The following is a 22,296-nucleotide window of genomic DNA, read 5'->3' as shown; positions in this document are numbered from 1 at the left end:
CGAAAACGATCAGGTGTATCAACTGTACATTTTTCAATTTATGATTGGTGAGTGCTATTGAAAGTTAAGCAGTATCAACACACTATTTAAACGAGTCACTTATTCTCTTTGATTGCAAACGATTGTTTGAGTAAAACAAATAAAAGTGAGCTGCAGCAAACCATGATGTCACACATGCTTTGCTCTGCTGCTCCAGTTGGACTTTTGTCAGGTTCAAACACTGATGACATCTAAGAAACTGTCGAGAAGCAAGGAATCATGCAAAGACTGAATTAAATTTGGCTCAATTGAGAAGACACATTTTTTTGGGCTGTACTCTAGTTACATATCCAAACTTCGCTCTAAAGTCTAGCCCATGTGCTTCCTCTATTTATTTGGGAGGTCCCTGGTTACATCACTGAAGCTGTCGCTGAGGGAAGGGGATAATCTCGACAGCTCCAGTTAGACACAATATATGATTATACAAGAAATGCAAATGTGTTGACCTTGGTGATATCGCCTTATCTCTGCTCTGTCTGCGTCACGGCGGTGTTCGGCCTTGGCAGTCAGCAGGCCGTTCCTGGACACAGACACTGATACCAGACTGGCATGCAATCTTTTGGATTGCCAGCTTTGCACAGACAAAAAAGAATACCACTTCAGCACAATTGATAATAACTATAGCAACGGCCCTTAAGCATAAGAGTTGTGTGATAATATATGCATAATTATTCTAACAACTTTCTCTCCCTAAAAGCAGCCACTGTCCTCTTAACATTTGCACACTTTGTAGATCCGGTGTCCGCGGGTATATCTTAAATATATTAAATATTTTAAAGTATGTCCACATCGCAGACATGCTGCCTCCACTCCAGACAATTCCGAGCATATTGCTTACGTCGTAACATCCTGTTTTGGCCACGCTGTTCCGGCGGTCAAAGTCTTTTCGGCGGCTGAATTTTCGGTGCATTACAAGGTAATAGTAGGCAAATAATAGGCTATATACAGTATATCCATTCATACTGTAACAACCTGCTGGTGGTAATGTTTTATCTTTGTGTAGTTTTGATTTGTTCATTGTTCCCATGATCGCGAAACACACTGCCATGCCTGAAAGTGGATTGGCGGAGAATGAGCAAGTGTTGTATTGTGTCTGGGATTGAAGCCTGCAGACGGACGTGTGTGCATGCAGGGAATATGTCCTCTCAATCAGTCAATCAATCAAAGTTTATTTATATAGCCCAACTCACACATGCCTGTAAGGTCTGCACAAACTGTGTTGGAATTGGGCCGGTTGTCAGCACAAAATTGGCAATAGAAGTAAAAAATTGCGTCTAACTTCTTTTGGAGCCTACAATACATTATATTACTTTAATTTGTTTTCAAGTAAAAATATATTTTTAAGGTGTCGCGGCTTTATTTTGCCCTGGCGGTGCGCCACGTTTAGTTACATTAAGGGAAAACTCTGGTTTATGACTAGTATAGGGAAGTCTCCACACTGTGTATGGAGACACGTATCGTATTTTTCGGAGTACAAGTAGCCCCGGAGTATAAGTCGCACCGGCCGAAAATGCATAATAAAGAAGGAAAAAAATATATATAAGTCGCACTGGAGTATAAGTTGCATTTTTTGGGGAAATGTCTTTGATAAAACCCAACACCAAGAATAGACATTTGAAAGGCAATTTAAAATTTAAAAAAAGAATAGTGAACAGGCTGAATAAGTGTACGTTATATACCGCATAAATAACCAACTGAGAACGTGCTTGGTATGTTAACGTAACATATTATGGTAAGAGTCATTCAAATAACTATAACATATAGAACATGCTATATGTTTACCAAACAATCTGTCACTCCTAATTGCTAAACCCTATAAAATCTTATACGTCTAGTCTCTTACGTGAATGAGCTAAATAATATTATTTGATATTTTGCGGTAATGTGTTAATAATTTCACACATAAGTCGCTCCTGAGTATAAGTCGCACCCCCGGCCAAACTATGAAAAAGAACTGCGACCTATAGTCCGAAAAATACGGTAATTAGATGCTAGCCACTTGTCAGCCAGAGAGGCATAGGCATTAAAAAGCTTTATCGACAATGGCCGATCACATACTTTTTGACGAAAATCAGTCAATACCGATTGGTCCATCCCTAATTGTGAGCACCATTGTTATCAAGCACTGCCTTGTTGCTTATGTTGGAACACTGCAGCCCAGTTTCTCTGCTTCGTGTCACAGTACATGTTTCACTCCATAAACCCCTGCTACCTGGTACCATCAGCACGCATGCACCTGCAGACCATGGAGCTACCACAACCAAGACACAATTATCTTGTTACCCACTTGTGTAAGCTATCCATCCCATCCATTTTCTACCGCTTATTCCCTTTGGGGTCGCGGGGGGCGCTGGAGCCTATCTCAGCTACAATCGGGTGGAAGGCGGGGTACACCCTGGACAAGTCGCCACCTCATCGCAGGGCCAACACAGATAGACAGACAAGCTATTTAGAGAATATTGGTTGTCTTGGCTCATTTTCAGTAAATACTAAATCTTTACTGCTATACAAGCTGTATATGAACTACAAAGTATTTCCGAATGGTGTCCCCTGACAAGATATACTGTCGTAAAAAGGCTTGGTGTAATGTGAAGGGTGTATTTACTTTTGCAGGATACTGTACATGTGTTTACTCATTTGGGTACAGATAGTGCCTGTAAGGTTATACTGCACTTTTGTATTGATACCGCCATCTGTCTTCTCCCACTGCAGACGCCGTGGTCGACGGGCACAGAGTGTGTCGCCAAGTATAACTTCCAGACGGACAATGAACAGGACCTGCCCTTCTGTAAAGGAGACGTGCTGACCATCATCGGAGTAACCAGGGTAAACTCTTCACTTCCCTGACAATCAGCAATAAATTAAAATGGACCTATTATGATTCTAATCTACGTGTGAAACACTTTTTTGTGGTCTGCATAATATTTAAGTATATGCTTTTGTGGAAATTTTGCGACACAGTCATATTTATTTCCTGTTTTCCGGGTCCGTCTGCAAACAGTTTGTGTGTGAGACGTTCATTTTAAATTGCAAATAAAACCCTTTCTAATTTTTTATTTATTAAATAGCAGTGACAAACATCACCGCTAGTTTTTTGGGGGGGTTTTGACACAATCGAAAATAAACTTCTAAAAAGTATATGGATCTAACATTAATTGTGTTGATGTGCGCATGTCAAGACTAGATGAAAATGATACTTACGGTAATACTCCGACTTCTACCTTCTCAGGTAATAAAGTCGCCGTATTTAATTTTTTTTATTTATTTTAGCTGCGAATCCACTTTGCTACTTTCTAGGGCTGTAACGATAAACTGTATTAATGATAACCGCAGTAAAACTCCAAACAGTTAGTATTACCGTCTTAAATTAAGATTATTAAAAAACGTGACTGATAACTGCATTTTTAGACTTACTCTCTTCAATTCTAGCATGAAAACCAGAGACCCTAAAGTATTTCCCAAATCCAATCTTATATTAACACATTACAGTCTGAGCAACAAAGATATTCAATTGTGCACATTGAACCGACAAGCTGTGCTCTCTTAGAACAAAGTGATTGTTTTATATTTAAAGGAATACAAGGGGGATGTGTTTTTAAGGTGTGTTCAAGGATCGCTGAATAGAGTAGGATGCCACAACGCCAGCCAGAAATAATACTACATTTTATTTGTTTGGCACTTTTCATTTAAAATAAATCGTTAAGTGCTACATAGTACAAACCAATATTTAAAACAAACTCATAGCTGTTAAAACAGATAAGATACTAAGACATAATCAGTAAAGCATAAGAAACAAAACATGCAAAATAGTGGCTTTTCTAACAGTGTGTCTACTTATTAATTATTATTTTTTAAAGAAAACTTGGTCAAAAGATTACAGTGTGTGTGTATACGTACTTTTTGAGCACATTCAAAAATACTTCAATAATAATGATAACCATGATCATTTTGGTCACCATAACCCTGATATGAAATGTTCTGGCCCATCTTGACAAAACAGTCCTGTGTAAAATGCTGTGGACAAACAGAAATATTTATTTTATGACATTAAAGTAGGCGGGATGGGATGAAATGAGAAGGAATAACAGAAGAGGCTGGTCAACAGCAGATACCGTATTTTCCGCACTATAAGGCGCACCGGATTATTAGCCGCACCTTCAATGAATTACATATTTCATAACTTTGTCCACCAATAAGCCGCCCCGGACTATAAGCCGCGCCTACGCTGCGCTAAAGGGAATGTCAAAAAAACAGTCAGATAGGTCAGTCAAACTTTAATAATATATTAAAAACCAGCGTTCTAACAACTCTGTTCACTCCCAAAATGTACGCAAATGTGCAATCACAAACATAGTAAAATTCAAAATAGTGCAGAGCAATAGCAACATAATGTTGCTCGAACGTTAATGTCACAACACACAAAATAAACATAGCGCTCACTTTCTGAAGTTATTCTTCATTCGTAAATCCTTCGTCTTCGGTGTCCGAAGTGAAAAGTTGGGCAAATTTACGATCCACTGGCAGATGTTGGCGTCGTCTGGCGCTGCCTCCTCGTCTTAGTGAAGGTGTGTTCGCCTTCTGTCTTCCATTGTTCCCACGCAGTTAGCAGTCTAGCTTCGAATGCCCTGTTGACACCAATATCTAGCGGCTGGAGGTCTTTTGTCAATCCACCCGGAATGACGGCGAGTATTGAATTAAGCGCGTAAGCGTGTCTCTCAATGTGATGTTATGAGCTAGCAAATATAACAACTACACTACCCAGCATGCAACGATAGTTACGAGCATGCGCGGTAGCCCTGAGAAGCGTTGTTGTATGCTGGGAGTTCGAATGTGGTTATGAGCACGCTGTAAGTAAACGTTGAGAACTCAGTTAACACGCCTCGTCTGCATTATTTATAATTAGACAGACAACACACTTAATAGGAGCCATTTTGGGGTCTTTACATAAACACACAAATGGAAATGAAACGTCACATATCCCAGCATGCACCGCGCGCTTCTTCTACGGGGAAAAAAGATGGCGGCTGTTTACCGTAGTTGCGAGACCTAAACTTTATGAAAATGAATCTTAATATTTATCCATATATAAAGCGCACCGGGTTATAAGGCGCACTGTCAGCTTTTGAGAAAGTTTGTGGTTTTTAGGTGCGCCTTATAGTGCGGAAAATACGGTACTTCGATAAATATGCGCGTCAATCTACGATGTCACCAATGGCTGACTGTTAGAAAAAAAAACCTCCACAACACCACAGTTTTCAGAGGCATCTAAAACTGTATGAACACTCACACCCAATTACCACCCAGTATCCATCCAACACTAGGCCATTTTCCACCAAAAGTTCAGGAACTTATGGAACCTCTAGTTATTGGATCTATAGGTTGCTGTAGAAGCATGTGGTTTGTGTTTCCACCGCATTTCACAGTTCAGGTAGTTCAAACAAATCATGATAGTATATATGATAGTATATATCTGTATCATGAATCAATTTAAGTGGACCCCGACTTAAACAAGTTGAAAAACTTATTCGGGTGTTACCATTTAGTGGTCAATTGTACGGAATATGTACTTCACTGTGCAACGTGCTAATAAAAGTCTCAATCAATCAATCAATCAAAGACGTATTGAGGAATGGTTTACTATATTTCTACACTGATACCATGTAAATAAACAGACAATATTAGGTCACAGTTCTTATAATAAAAAGTAAGAAACCAAAATACAAAGCATAAATGTACAAAACAATGTGATTTAAAAGATAAAGTTTATTAAATTAAATATATTGAATAAAAAGTCAGGCTTTTGTCCGCAATGTCCTACGGTCAGAAAGTCGTCCTCTCAGTAAATTTGGGTCAGGCGATTACTTTTGGTCCATTTCAGCTGTATATAACAATATATAAATAATAAATGTAATTGTTTATCTCACGCCGACAACACGAATACATTTGCATTTGCTTTTTAGCATTCACATTTTGTTCACTGAAGTTGAGGCCAATAACTACACAAATGCAGTGTTACTGACTATTTTACAACATGTAATAAAGTAAATAGTAAATATTTGATGTTATTTACCTTTGTTTCACTTGTGTACTGCCTCCTTTTCTTTTACATTTATCCAACCAAGTCTTAGAGTAGTAAGCAGCTGAGGTCAATGCTTAGAGTCCGGCTTCATACTCCTCCGTAAATACATTTTAAAAAATCTGTCCACTTCTCGTAGCTCTGGGTATCGAAATGAAGTTTGTAAAACTATTAAACAACATTAAACTGCAAAGATAAAGTTTAAAGACTACAGCTGAGTAAAAACATGGCAAGATTGTTCCACTCATCAGCGTTCTTCAGCACACACATGCTCCACAAAAGTTCCTGCAAGTCGAAAGTTCCTATCATTCTTTCTCTCCGTTGTCAAGTATGTTGTAATACAAAACCCAAAACCAGTGAAGTGGGCACGTTGTGTAAATGGTAAATAAAAACAGAATACAATGATTTGCAAATCCTTTTCAACTTATATTCAATTGAATAGACTGCAAAGACAAGATATTTAATGTTCGAACTGATAGAAATGTTTTTGTTTTTTTTTGCAAATAATCGTTAACTTAGAATTTAATGGGAGCAACACGTAGCAAAAAAGTTGGCACAAGGGCATTTTTACCACTGTGTTACATGGCCTTTTTTGTAAACAACACTCAGTAAATTTTTGGGAACTGAGGAGACCAATTTTTGAAGATTTCAGGCGGAATTCTTTCCCATTCTTGCTTGATGTACAGCTTAAGTTGTTCAACAGTCCGGGGTCTCCGTTGTGCTATTTTAGGCTTCATAATGCGCCACACATATTCAATGGGAGACAGGTCTGGACTACAGGCAAGCCAGTCTAGTACCCGCACTCTTTTATTATTAAGCCACGCTGTTGTAACACGTGGCGTGGCATTGTCTTGCTGAAATAAGCAGGGGCGTCCATGATAACATTGCTTGGATGGCAACATATGTTGCTCCAAAACCTGTATGTATCTTTCAGCATTAATGGTGCCTTCACAGATGTGTAAGTTACCCATGCCTTGGTCACTAATACACCCCCATACAATCACAGATGCTGGCTTTTGAACTTTGCGCCTATAACAATCCATCTTAGATGAGCTCGGGCCCAGCGAAGCCGGCGGCGTTTCTGGGTGTTGCTAATAAATGGCTTTGGCTTTGCATAGTAGAGTTTTAATTTGCACTTACAAATGTAGCGACAAACTGTAGTTACTAACAGTGGTTTTCTGAATTGTTGCTGAGCCTATGTGGTGATATCCTTTGCACACTGATGTCGATTTTTGATGCAGTACCGCCTGAGGGATGGAAGGTCCGTAATATCATCGCTTATGTGCAGTGATTTCTCCAGATTCTCTGAACCTTTTGATGGTGTTACGGACCATAGATGGTGAAATCCCTAAATTCCTTGCAATAGCTGGTTGAGAAATGTTGTTCTCAAACTGTTGGACAATTTGCTCACGCATTTGTTCACAAAGTGGTGACCCTCGCCCCATCCTTGTTTGTGAATGACTGAGCATTTCATGGAAGCTGCTTTTAAACCCAATCATGGCACCCACCTGTCCCCAATTAGCCTTTTCACTTGTGGGATGTTCCAAATAAGTGTTCGATGAGCATTCCTCAACTTTCTCAGTCTTTTTGCCACTTGTGCCAGCTTTTTTGAAACATGTTGGAGGCATCAAATATTAATATTTGCAAAAAAGAACAGTTTTCCAGTTTGAACTTTAAGTAACTTGTCTCTGCAGTCTATTCAATTGAATATAAGTTGAAAAGGATTTGCAAATCATTGTATTGTTTTTATTTACCATTTACACAACGTACCAACTTCACTGGTTTTGTAGAAATACACAAGAAATGGTGGCCCTGTGTTCGAAAAAGAAGTTTTGGGAACACCCCTAACTGTTTTCAACCAATCAGTGTTGGACAGCAAAGCCTGCCCCCAGTAAGGTTCCAGGAACCTTCCAAAAGTCCCATTTAACTGGCAGAAACTAAAAAAGTTCCTGAAGAACTAAATCTACCCGGGAAGTTTTTGGTGGAAACACAGGGAAACTTTATTGTGGTGGAAAGGGGTCTAATGTGACATTAAGTGGGAAATCACTTTTAAATTGTTTGTGTTCATGCTTTTAAATGTTTAAAAACATGTTTCTTACTTTTCTTTTCTACAGGATCCCAACTGGTACAAAGCAAGGAACATCGTGGGCAGAGAGGGCACCATTCCAGCAAATTATGTCCAGAAGAGGGAAGGCGTCAAGTCCGGAGGGAAACTCAGTCTCATGCCGTGAGTTCCGTGAACCCTCTGACGGTCTTCCACTTTCAAACCTTCAAATGCTTTTTACAAAACACAACAACATTAGTCAGACAGGAAGAGAGGGACGCGTTTCTAAAAGAGGAACTTGCAACGAGACATGCATGCAAATCGGATAAGCCAGCAAAGGACACACAACAAACATCGGTCGACTGTTTTGACTTTTCAGCTCCACGCCAGACGCATTGTCCGGTTTGTGCTCGGCCATAAAACCATCCGATCCATAGCTCAAAGCTGCATAGTGTGACCCTTATCATAAGCCCAAGAGGAAATCAATGTGGAGCGTGGCGGGAGAATGCAGCCATCTAACCTTTGTACCCTTTGCTCCCACCCGGCAGCTATGAACTCGGGTCATTGGGTCACCCAGCTCTGGCACGTTGTTACGTAACGAACATTAATAACCATTTTGCTGCACTGCCAGAAAACTCTTTTGTTGTTTTCGAAACAGCACAGGAATCAACATCTTCTACACTATAGAAGTTGTTTAAAGGGTTGTCACTTTTGATTAGCCTGAACATGTCACCCACACCTGCTCTTCTTAAAGCCCCGACTAATTGCTTGAAGAATATACGCAGTAACAAATATACATGTTGACCTGTCGTTGCTTGAGGGGGGCCTTTTGGGACTTGTTGATCCGCTTATGAATTGGCAACAGATGTTTTTCTGAGACCGCCCTCACTCTTTCGGGGTTACATAATTGGTTCAGCTGTGGTCCTCTGTCCCCACTCTGACCCGCTGATACCTGACAGGGACCAGCGTCCATCAGCTTGCCGCCCACCTTTTTTTGCTGCCCCCATGTGGTAGCGTGCAAGGAAAGATGCATCTTAAATGACGCCGTTGTTACAACCATGTGCTTGTTTGTATTTTCCTTGGATATTAGTTATATTTGTGCCTAAATTTTTAGGTCGCAAAGGCACTTTTTGGGCAAAGAAAAAATAATTTGCAAGCATATACATGCTAGTCTGAGGGGAAATTAAACTCAAGTGAAAAATAAAATAGTTTTGAGCAAATATACTGTATTTTTCGGACTACAAAGCACACCGGCATATAACCTGCAACCACTCAATTTTAGAATTTTTTTTTTTTTCATATCCTCTTAAGGCCCAAGCTGTTTGTTTACATGTTTTTTGTATTCCTCTTTGCTATTTGGGCTTATTGGACCCTAATTAGAATAAAAACTAAAAATCATCTTTTTTAGTCCATAAGTGCACAAACGTGTACTTCATGTGTAGTGACATGCAAATTTTTATTTTTACACTATTTCTTTCCAAATTCCATTGTATGTTATACTCTTCTGACACCACCAGATAGCAGTATAAGTGTCTATATGTCGGCATAAGACCCCAATTCAGTAGTGTACACAATTTTGGAAATAAGAGCTATAAGGTGCTTTCCACACATGTGGCCACTAAGGCCTTTAGAAGATATATTAGCCGCACCAAACTATAAGACACAGATATACAGGTAAAAGCCAGTAAATTAGAATATTTTGAAAAACTTGATTTATTTCAGTAATTGCATTCAAAAGGTGTAACTTGTACATTATATTTATTCATTGCACACAGACTGATGCATTCAAATGTTTATTTCATTTAATTTTGATGATTTGAAGTGGCAACAAATGAAAATCCAAAATTCCGTGTGTCACAAAATTAGAATATTACTTAAGGCTAATACAAAAAAGGGATTTTTAGAAATGTTGGCCAACTGAAAAGTATGAAAATGAAAAATATGAGCATGTACAATACTCAATACTTGGTTGGAGCTCCTTTTGCCTCAATTACTGCGTTAATGCGGCGTGGCATGGAGTCGATGAGTTTCTGGCACTGCTCAGGTGTTATGAGAGCCCAGGTTGCTCTGATAGTGGCCTTCAACTCTTCTGCGTTTTTGGGTCTGGCATTCTGCATCTTCCTTTTCACAATACCCCACAGATTTTCTATGGGGCTAAGGTCAGGGGAGTTGGCGGGCCAATTTAGAACAGAAATACCATGGTCCGTAAACCAGGCACGGGTAGATTTTGCGCTGTGTGCAGGCGCCAAGTCCTGTTGGAACTTGAAATCTCCATCTCCATAGAGCAGGTCAGCAGCAGGAAGCATGAAGTGCTCTAAAACTTGCTGGTAGACGGCTGCGTTGACCCTGGATCTCAGGAAACAGAGTGGACCGACACCAGCAGATGACATGGCACCCCAAACCATCACCCAACCATGCAAATGTTGCATTTCCTTTGGAAATCGAGGTCCCAGAGTCTGGAGGAAGACAGGAGAGGCACAGGATCCACGTTGCCTGAAGTCTAGTGTAAAGTTTCCACCATCTGTGATGGTTTGGGGTGCCATGTCATCTGCTGGTGTCGGTCCACTCTGTTTCCTGAGATCCAGGGTCAACGCAGCCGTCTACCAGCAAGTTTTAGAGCACTTCATGCTTCCTGCTGCTGACCTGCTCTATGGAGATGGAGATTTCAAGTTCCAACAGGACTTGGCGCCTGCACACAGCGCAAAATCTACCCGTGCCTGGTTTACGGACCATGGTATTTCTGTTCTAAATTGGCCCGCCAACTCCCCTGACCTTAGCCCCATAGAAAATCTGTGGGGTATTGTGAAAAGGAAGATGCAGAATGCCAGACCCAAAAACGCAGAAGAGTTGAAGGCCACTATCAGAGCAACCTGGGCTCTCATAACACCTGAGCAGTGCCAGAAACTCATCGACTCCATGCCACGCCGCATTAACGCAGTAATTGAGGCAAAAGGAGCTCCAACCAAGTATTGAGTATTGTACATGCTCATATTTTTCATTTTCATACTTTTCAGTTGGCCAACATTTCTAAAAATCCCTTTTTTGTATTAGCCTTAAGTAATATTCTAATTTTGTGACACACGGAATTTTGGATTTTCATTTGTTGCCACTTCAAATCATCAAAATTAAATGAAATAAACATTTGAATGCATCAGTCTGTGTGCAATGAATAAATATAATGTACAAGTTACACCTTTTGAATGCAATTACTGAAATAAATCAAGTTTTTCAAAATATTCTAATTTACTGGCTTTTACCTGTATACGTTGTGAAATGAGTTATTTACACAGAAAAATTTTGTAAATGTTTATTTAAATACCTTAATCGTATCCAAACAGTGTCTGTAACACTGCAGTAAATCGACTGATCAAACAAAACAGAAGTCATCCTCATGGTCATAGTAGCTGCGGAAGCTAGCTCTCCAATCAGCAAAACAGACTCAACTCCACGGTGATGTTTTGGTGAATTTATGAGGAATTTGTGAAACTGGAACAATACAAAAAGAATGCCATCGTGAGGTAATAATACTAAGACAGACACTCATAAACGTGTTAGCATATTAGCTAATACTAACAACGCTAGCTTCAGTACATTATGATAGCATGTACAAATATGCATGAAAACACTCCTACAGACATCACACACGGGACGGTTTAGTAAGTAAGAAATGTTTTAGTTAAATTGTAAAACTTACAAATGTTGCTTGGAGTGATGAATTAAGAATCAGTACGAGTAGAAACAGTATGGACAATTAGAAGACAGAACGGAACTTCTACTTCCAGTTTAAAGCTTTAAACAGCAGTAATTAATCCAGCAGCACCTTCACATCCAAAGGATGGCGCCATAGCACAAACGATAACACATCATGTTATGTGTTTAATAAAAAAAATATTTGTTTCATAACCGTCAGCGAAGAAGAATCCATAAACACTTTTGTTTTATAAGCCGGATGGTTCAAAGCGTAGGAGGGGGAAAAACTAGTGGCTTCTAGTCCGGAATTTACGCTAAATGTATTTTGTGCTTAATTAATGTGTCTGCATGTTTGATATTATGCATATTAACATGCAATAATTATTGCTTTCTGCGCAGGCAAACCGCTATGATCTCTTACGTCCTCCTGTCTTCCTCTCTGTCTCTCAACCTCTGCACTACGCGCCTTCAGTTTTTTGTTCTCTGCACTCGTGCAAATTTTGGCACAGCATTATGTTTGTGCCAAAAAGATAACCAATCAGAGAACTGCACAAATGTACGCTCTGATTAACTTGTTACATTGCAGACAAAAATACAAAAAAAATCACATTTTAGAAAACGTTACCCACAATGTTTAGGTTCATATAACCAAATTAATAAAACCTTTTAACATGTGTGGTTGTGCTGCACCAAGTTGCTGTCAAGTTGTCAGAATAGCATGAATGTGCTTGCCAAGTACATTTTTCTGTGCTCAAAATCTGCTTTTGTGACTTCAAAATTAAGGCACAAACATAACATCATAGGATATTACCACTACATTAAATCACAAGTAATCTCAGATTATTGTAATTTTTTTTAATTAATATACCTGAACATGACCTACTGGTGAAAGAAAATCCCACCAAATCAGTCTTCTCAGTTGCTCTTCCATGTTTTCTCTCGGATTATTGCTCGTTAAGGAGCCTCCCATCCCCCGGTAGAAGCAGCCTGCTTCTGCGGCTGATCTAATCAACTCGAAGCGCATTAAGCTGCTTTGCCACAAAGCCCTCTGCTGTCAGCGGAGGCGGAAGGCCGGAGATGAGGACGGCTGGACGGACGAATGGATGGATGAAGGCAGCCGCTGCAAATGGGCTAAATCAATTAGTGAAATTGAATGGCCACCGGTTCACCAGCCGACACTCGCAGACATAGAGTCTTTGGGGCTAATGCAGCTTTTTTCCGCGGCAAATGACATGGATCGATGAGATATGCTAATCAAACAACGCACTAAGAGGAGAGAGTCCCGAAAGAGTAACCTGGCTTTTTGTCTGTGTAACTTTTATATACATTGTGTTTGGCCTGGGCGATGTGGCTGAAAACTGTTTAATGATATAAGTGTTTTGGATCGGTGATATTAATAATTATGACCAATTGAAAATATAAACCAGGAACAAATATATTACATGTTAACATTTGTATTTCAAATATAACATTCCTCTGATTATATAATCCCTTCAGCTATCAAGGCAGAAAAGAAATGAACAAGCATGGAAAACACTCAATGTAAACACAATTCTAAAAGCACATTGAACACTTAAAAATAACCTCCTAAAATGAAGGTGCACAAATAAGGAATTCATAAGAAAGGCCTAATAAAGTGGAACACAATAGTGCAAAAGGCGAAAATGTAAACCTAGAGAAACCTGACAAGAACTATTTTCTGCAGGTTTAGTGCCAGGAAGTTACTGCTGTGTAACATTTAATTTGGTTTGTTATTCCTATTTAAGCATGGAATAGAATTTGTTATGCAGTAAATATTGTTTAAATATTATTGGACCAAAATACTATTATTTTAAAGTCGCACATGTCTTTTATTTGTAATTTATTTTATTTTTACACCTGTATTTTTCCTACCTGTTGTTTCCGTACACCCTAATAAGGAACAGATGAGGTTTGGAAAGAAAAGAGGTGAGTCTAGCTAAGGACTACGGTCTGTTTAAAGTGGAACATTATCACAATTTCAGAATTGTTAAGACCATTAAAAACCAGTTCCTAGTGGCTTATTATATTTTTCGAAGTTTTTTTCAAAATTTTACCCATCACGCAATATCCCTAAAAAAAGCTTTAAAGTGCCTGATTTTAACCACCCGTCCATTTTCCTGTGACGTCACATAGTGAAGCCAACACAAACGAACATGGCGGAAAGAACAGCAAGCTATAGCGACATTAGCTCGGATTCAGACTCGGATTTCAGCGGCTTAAGTGATTCAACAGATTACGAATGTATTGAAACGGATGGTTGTAGTGTGGAGGCAGGTAGCGAAAACTAAATTGAAGAAGAAACTGAAGCTATTGAGCCATATCGGTTTGAACCGTATGCAAGCGAAAACGACACGACAGCCAGCGACACGGGAGAAAGCGAGGACGAATCCGGCGATCGCTTTCTAACCAACAAATGGTATGTGTTTGTTTGGCATTAAAGGAAACTAACAACTATGAACTAGGTTTACAGCATATGAAATACATTTGGCAACAACATGCACTTTGAGAGTGCAGACAGCCCAATTTTCATCAATTAATATATTCTGTAGACATACCCTCATCCGCGCTCTTTTCCTGAAAGCTGATCTGTCCAGTTTTGGAGTTGATGTCAGCAGGCCAGGGAAGCTAGGGCTGATAGGGGATTTAGCTCGCTCGTCTGCGGGAACAAACTGCCGCCATTGCTTGCCGTGCTACCGAGGTCCTTTGTCCCTGAATTGCTCAAACACTGCGGCAGATTCAATGGGGGTCTGGCGGCAGATTTCTTTGACTTTATCGTTGGAAATGCATCTGCTTTGAGTGTCGCAGGATATCCACACATTCTTGCCATCTCTGTCGTAGCATAGCTTTCGTGGGTAAAGTGTGCGGAACAAACGTCCAATTTCTTGCCACTTTGGCATCTTTGGGCCACTGGTGCAACTTGAATCCGTCCCTGTTGGTGTTGTTACACCCTCCGACAACACACCGACGAGGCATGATGTCTCCAAGGTACGGAAAACAGTCGAAAAAACAGAAAATAACAGAGCTAATTTGACTCTGTGTTTGAGAAAATGGCGGATTGCTTCCCGATGTGACGCCATGTTGTGACGTCATCGCTCCGAGAGCGAATATTAGAAAGGCGTTTAATTCGCCAAAATTCACCCATTTAGAGTTCGGAAATCGGTTAAAAAAATATATGGTCTTTTTTCTGCAACATCAAGGTATATATTGACGCTTACATAGGTCTGGTGATAATGTTCCCCTTTAAAGAAAATAATAATAATAACAAAAGAAAACTACCATACTGTCAAGGTGACTTTTCCTGTTTTATCAAAAATTAACTTTCTCTCTGCAGCACTCATTTTTACTTTCTCTTCTCACTCCATGCAAAGAATCACCAGCAGGTCAACAAGATTGTGTAACCATACTTGGTACTGTTATTTGATTGGCTGTTAGCATGTCACTTTCACTGATCAGTGATCACATCCTATTTTGCTAGTTTACCAGAGCGCGAGTTCCTTTGTTCATGCAACCAATCTTGCTTTGTAACTTCCGCTTTCTTCTCCTCATACATGTGTATCGCTCTCAGCACCTTAGCATGTTTGACAGTTGAATTAAATGAGCAGAGTGAAGCCTCTTTACAGTCATCCAATATCTTTGTTTCGGTATGTGCATGCGTGGCCGCTAGCTGACACACAGAATACACAGACATCGCCTCGCAAGTCACGACTACCGTAATTAGAGAGAAGTACTGCTACGTAACATAAGTTAAAAGGAAAAAGATGATTATAAAGCAAAATGTCCCCGTGCGGGAATATTTTATTTTCAAACAGAATGAGCAATATGAGCCCAGCAGCGTGGACAAACATGCAAATATGGCAACAAAACAAACCTTTTTCCAATTGGGGGAAAAACTGCACTTCAAGGTGTTCAACATTTATTGAAGTGCAATTCATGCTAACAGAGAATGAGTCCATTTTATTTTTAAGTTTGTTTACCTGTTTGGGATAATAAAGTTATTGACCTTCCTATTATAGTATATTGTTTTGAAAAGGTACCTTTTATTAGTATTATGTAATATGATTAAATTAGTGCTCAATGCGGCCAGAGTTAATGTCAACTTTTCAATTATTCAACAGTATTATTGTCAAATGCTTTAGTTAAAGTTAAAGTACGGGGGCGGCATGGCATAGTGGGTAGAGCAACCGTGCCAGAAACCTGAGGGTTGCAGGTTCACTCCCCGCCTCTTACCATCCAAAAATCGCTGCCGCTGTGTCCTTGGGCGGGACACTTCACCCTTTTCCCCCGGTGCCACTCACACCGGTGAATTGAATGATAGGAATTGAATTGAATTGAATTGAATTGAATTGAATTGAATGATAGGTGGTGGTCGGAGGGGCCGTTGGCGCAAATTGCAGCCACGCTTCCGTCAGTCTACCCCAAGGAAGCTGTGGCTATGAAAGTAGCTTACCACCACCAGGTGTGAATGAATGATGGGTTCTACATGTAAAGCGACTTTGGGTACTTAGAAAAGCGCTATATAAATCCCAGTTATTATTATTATTATTATTACCAATGATTGTCACACGCACACGAGGTGGGGCGAAATTATTCTCTGCATTTGACCCATCACCCTTGATCAACCCCTGGGAGGTGAGGGGAGCAGTGAGCAGCAGCAGTGGCCACGCCCGGGAATAATTTTTGTTGATTTAACCCCCAATTCCAACCCTTGAGGCTGAGTGCCAAGCAGGGAGGTAATGGGTCCCATTTTTTATAGTCTTTGGTATGACTCGGCCGGGGTTTGAACTCGCAACCTACCGATCTCAGGACGGACACTTAAAATGATGTATGTACAATGATGTAATCCTTTTGCCATATATAATGACTTGCAGTGGGATATGGGCATTTAATTATTTTTAGGTTGCATTAAAAAGCTTGAATCTAGATTTGCTGATACCTACAGAAATCCCGACTTACAATAACAATTGTGTCCACAGTGTGCCTGTGAGGTGAGTCTCTTCACATTTAAACCATTCATTTTGTCGCGTGTACATTGTTTTATTTTATCGTGTTTGTGGTGGGAACATGTTATACTAAGCTGCCACGACAGCGACTTGAGCACTGCAGTGTTTAACTTCTGATTCTATAGTTGCTAATACTCAAAGAAAGAAAAACACACTTGTGAAGTTATTTTTAGATCATTTTGGTTGAATTTGTTGTTTCCGCTGCACTTTTCTAGTGAAATCCTGTTTTTATGATGAATTTAGGAACTGAGTCACTGGGTTTTCTCTAAAATACAATTAGATGTTTTTTCGCCCTTTCCTGTTATTGCGGTGCTGGCTTTTCAGCTCCCGTGTTGAGTCTAAACTTGGTGTGTGTTCAAGTGTCCTGTTGCTTTTGGACCTGAACAGACTTACACTTTTATATCCAACCTACTGAAATGCATAAACAGTGCAAGAAGACTTCAAACCGTGTTGCCACGCCCCTCACTGTCGTCTCCTCTCATTCCTCCCGACTTGTTCCAGCTGGTTCCACGGGAAGATCACGCGGGAACAGGCAGAGCGGCTCCTCTACCCTCCGGAGACGGGCCTGTTCCTCGTGAGGGAGAGCACCAACTACCCCGGCGACTACACCCTGTGCGTCAGCTGCGACGGCAAAGTGGAGCACTACCGCATCATCTACCATAACGGCAAGCTCAGCATCGACGAGGAGGAGTTCTTTGACAACCTCATGCAGCTGGTAGAGGTGAGCAAAATACATCAGTGGTTCAGTCATCCCGGAAACTTGCTGTCATGATTCCAGTACGAGCGTGTTGGAAGGCCAGTAACCTCACGGTGCTGATGAAAGTGCATCCTGCCCTCAAATTGCAGCTGTGCCGAGTTAAGAGTGTACAACTCCGGCTTTTTCTACATCAAAGTTTGTGCAGGAAGATCTTGATCATTTAAAGCATTTGTGTGAGGACAAGTACAGTACAGGCCAAAGGTTTAGGCACACCTTCTCATTCAATTTTCTTTATTTTCATGAATATTTACATTGTCGATTGTCACTGAAGGCATCAAAACTATGAATGAACACATGTGGAGTTATGTACTCAACAAAAAAGGTGGAATAACTGGATACATGTTTTATTTTCTAGTTTCTTCAAAATAGCCACCCTTTGCTCTGATTACTTTTTCGCACACTCTTGGCATTCTCTCGATGAGCTTCAAGAGGTAGTCACCTGAAATGGTTTTCACTTCACAGGTGTGCTTGAATCTTATCGAGAGAATGCCAAGAGTGTGCAAAGCAGCAATCAAAGCAAAGGGTGGCTATTTTGAAGAAACTTGAATATAAAACATTTTTTCAGTTATTTCACATTTTTTTGTCAAGTCATGAAAATAAAGAAAACACATTGAATGAGGAGAAGGTGTGTCCAAACTTTTGGCCTGTACTGTATATCGTTCTAATTAGAGATGTCCGATAATATCGGATTGCCGATATTATCAGCTGATAAATGCTTTAAAATGTAATATTGGAAATTATCGGTATCGGTTTCAAAGTTATCGGTATCTGTTTCAAAAAGTTAAATTAATGACTTTTTAAAACGCCGCTGTGTACACGGACGTAGGGAGAAGTACAGAGCGTTAATAAACCTTAAAGGCACTGCCTTTGCGTGCCGGCCCAGTCACATAATATCTACGGCTTTTTACACACAAGTGAATGCATTTCATACTTGGTCAACAACCATACAGGTCACACTGAGGGTGGCCGTATAAACAACTTTAATACTGTTACAAATATGCGCCACACTGTGGACCCACACCAAACAAGAATGACAAACACATTTCGGGAGAACATCCGCACCGTAACACAACATAAACACAACAGAACAAATACCCAGAACCCCTTGCAGCACTAACTCTTCAGGGACGCTACAATATACACCCCCGCTACCTCAACCTCCTCATGCTCTCTGAGGGAGAGCATGACCCAAATTCCAAGCTGCTGTTTTGAGGCATGTTAAAAAAAAAATACACTTTGTGATTTCAATAATAAATTTGGCAGTGCCATGTTGGCATTTTTTTCCATAACTTGAGTTGATTTATTTTGGAAAACCTTGTTACATTGTTTAATGCATCCAGCGCGGCATCACAACAAAATTAAGCATAATAATGTGTTAATTCCACGACTGTATATATCGGTATCGGTTGATATCGGAATCAGTTTTTAAGAGTTGGACAATATCGGAATATCGGATATCGGCAAAAAAAACATTATCGGACATCTCTAGTTCTAATCATAATAGACCGTGTGCAGAACAGCTGACTGTGTGCACCAAATGTCCTCTGCAGTGTTGCTTGTTAGGTAAAAAAAAAAAAAAAAAAGGCTCTTCATTAGGGACACTTGCACAATCCAATTGAATCCCGTCCAAGAACTGGATCATTAAAAGATACCTATTACAATGCTCCTTTTTGATTGGTTATAGAACGCAGTGGTGTAGAAATGATGATGTTGGTCAAATAAAAAGGTAACCTAAAGTAGGGCTGGACAATCGAATTTTCATTCCGATTTCACTTATGGTGGTAATGAGAATATAATATTCGGGGAAAAAACCAATTCCGGAGCTTGTGACTGTGATACAGATGAGGAGCGAATGAGTGAGAAAAGAGCATGTCTACGAGAAATTTGGGATTTTGCCATGGTTGCTACTTTTTATTTGTCACAATGCTCGTATGCCTAATCAATAATCACTAAACGCAACAAAAAAAATAAGGCATATTTGATTTCCGTGTTAACGTAATCGCGGACGGAGACGCATCATTTTTTCAATAAGATGGAACCCGCTGTTAAACGCAGAATATCAGGGAAATGGACATAAATGTAAGTGAAATGCTGTCATTGAGGAGAAGGAACAATTGTTTTGGAAAATAACGTGTCCTGTAGCGCTCATTCGTTCCTGAAACACTAAACAGCCTGGTGCCGAATTAAACAATGTCGGGTTGGTCATTTGAAACGGCGATTAAAATACGAAGCTTAAGCTCGCAAGAACAATCCATACACCCACAACACATTTCATCTGCTGGTGTAGTTGTGAACGACATCGATGTAAAATTTCTGTACAAACAGTAGTCGCAACTTGGGGGGAGCTCTTTTTTTTTTTCCAGCCCCTTTATTAGTAAAGCTGAGAACAACAGCACAGCACACTTCCCCCTTCACAATGACAGCACGGTGCACCACATCCGGTCTGACTGTGCTAACAAAAAGTATTTAAAGCACTTATTGATACATTTACACAAATATTGTACTTTGACCTAAAATACTGGTTGAAATTGCCCAAAGTTATATTACACCAATAAATGAAAGGATGTTTGCATTTAATTAACAATCAATCAATCAATCAATGTTTATTTATATAGCCCTAAATCACAAGTGTCTCAAAGGGCTGCACAAGCCACAACGACATCCTCGGTACAAAGCCCACATAAGGGCAAGGAAAAACTCACCCCAGTGGGACGTCGATGTGAATGACTATGAGAAACCTTGACAAAACATTGTATTAAATTTTGTTTTACACAAAATAAGTGTAAGGTTAAAAACGGAATTAAAAAGAAAAAACTGAATTGTATGTTTTTTTATATTGCTATTAGTAAAACATTTTATTATTACTATTATTATTTTTTTTAACTTATTGTGGTTTATTCATTACTAATTTATATCCATGGTTTTTTTTTCAAACTATATTTAAAGTTGAGTTTTGGTGGTACAATAAATATGTTTTCAAAGTAATGAATATTTGTGTTATTAATCATGATTACAATATCAGTCAAAATAATTGTGATTATTATTCTTGCCATAATTGTACAGCATTAACCTAAATATTAGAAACTCTTTTATGTGATGGAGTGCAATCCTCCACGTCCCAATAAAAAGCTAAATTGTTGGTTTAAAAACAGTCTAGGGATGTAACAATAAATAGTATATTCAGTGTTGTCCCGATACCCATATTTTGGTACAGGTACCAATATGTATTTTGATACTTTTCGGTACTTTTCGATACTTTTCTAAATAAAGGGGACCGCAAAAAAATGCTTTATTTTAACAAAAAATCTTACAGTACATTAAACATATGTTTCTTATTTCAAGTTTGTCCTTAAATAAAATAGTGAACATAGAAAACGTGTCTTTTATTAGTAAATAAACAAACAAAGGCTCCTAATTTAGTCTTCTGACATATGCAGTAAGATATTGTCATTTTCCATTCTATTATTTTGTCAAAATGATTAAGGACAAGCAGTAGAAAATTAATGATTAATCTACTTGTTCATTTACTGTTAAAATGTGCTTACTTTCTCTTTTAACATGTTCTATCTACACTTCTTAAAATGTAATACCGTATTTTTCAGAGTATAAGTCGCACCTGCCGAAAATGCATAATAAAAAAAGAAAAAAACATATATAAGTCGCACTGGAGCACAGCCAAACTATGAAAGAAACTGCGACGTATAGTCCGAAAAATACGGTAATCACTTATTCTTTTGTTGTTTGGATGTCTACATAAGTTTTGGATGATACCACAAATTTGGGTATCAGTCCGATACCAAGTCGTTACAGGATCAAGTGTCCAGGGACATATTTCCTGAGTTTATAAACATAATATCAATTAAAAAAAAAAAAAAAGATGTTGTGATGCCAAAAAATATCGATGTAATCATAGTAGTATCGATTAGATACGCTCCTCTACTTGGTATCATTACAGGGAATGTCAAGTGTAGATCCACCAATGGTTTGTTTACATTGTGACGCCGGTGAGCTACGGTGTGTAGTGAAACATGTTTAGCTATTCCTCGTCCTGCAGGGATGATACTTGTAAGAAACGTACTTTATTTGTCGCCATGGAGACAAGTATTAGTGATTTAGAAGTAGCTACAACACTGCAGACTGTGGATGGACTTTAGCCGCTAGCTAGCCAGCCATGTCTTAAAGCACCTCTTCCTGAGGGCGTTTCAGTGTTATAACTTCACCTTTATTGTTAGCTTTAAAGTGCGTCCGTTCTCCCTTTTCTGTCTACACACTGTGTCTGCTTGTAAGTACTCTGTGATTGTGCGCTGCCGAATTTGCTCGTCTGCTCGTAAACCAGCAATGACACGACGGGGGGTGGCGGGTGGGGGGCCGGTACTTTTTAGAGGCGGTATAGTACCGAATATGATTCATTAGTATCGCGGTACTATACTAATACCGGTATACCGTACAACCCTAGTATAATGATAAACTGTGTTAAAACTTTGTGATTGATAACACTGATAAACGCATGCATTGGTGACACTGTTCATTTACTGGAGAAGCAAACAAGCTCAAGCTAACAAGAGAAAATTAGCGTCTTTCACCTAATTGTTTACCTAGTTTTCCCAGTGAGCCATGAGGTGTAAAAAGAACAGAATCCAGCCACCCATCCTCTTACTTCCTGTCCAAC

At 39.5% G+C, this 22,296-nt stretch overlaps 1 protein-coding gene across 1 annotated transcript in view; it reads left to right on the top strand.

The window, feature by feature from the left end:
- The window catches only part of LOC133608934 (tyrosine-protein kinase CSK), a 125,795-nt gene that overhangs the window by 88,769 nt on the left and 14,730 nt on the right, over positions 1-22,296 (top strand). The window contains exons 3-5 of the mRNA XM_061964589.1: positions 2,752-2,865; positions 8,230-8,342; positions 17,372-17,591. Of these exons, the coding sequence (XP_061820573.1) occupies positions 2,752-2,865; positions 8,230-8,342; positions 17,372-17,591 (447 nt within the window). The remainder of the gene's footprint in view (positions 1-2,751; positions 2,866-8,229; positions 8,343-17,371; positions 17,592-22,296) is intronic.

The sequence above is a fragment of the Nerophis lumbriciformis genome, linkage group LG06 (genome assembly GCF_033978685.3).
Source record: "Nerophis lumbriciformis linkage group LG06, RoL_Nlum_v2.1, whole genome shotgun sequence".
Lineage (NCBI taxonomy): Eukaryota > Metazoa > Chordata > Actinopteri > Syngnathiformes > Syngnathidae > Nerophis > Nerophis lumbriciformis.
This window is presented reverse-complemented; position numbering and strand designations above follow the sequence as displayed.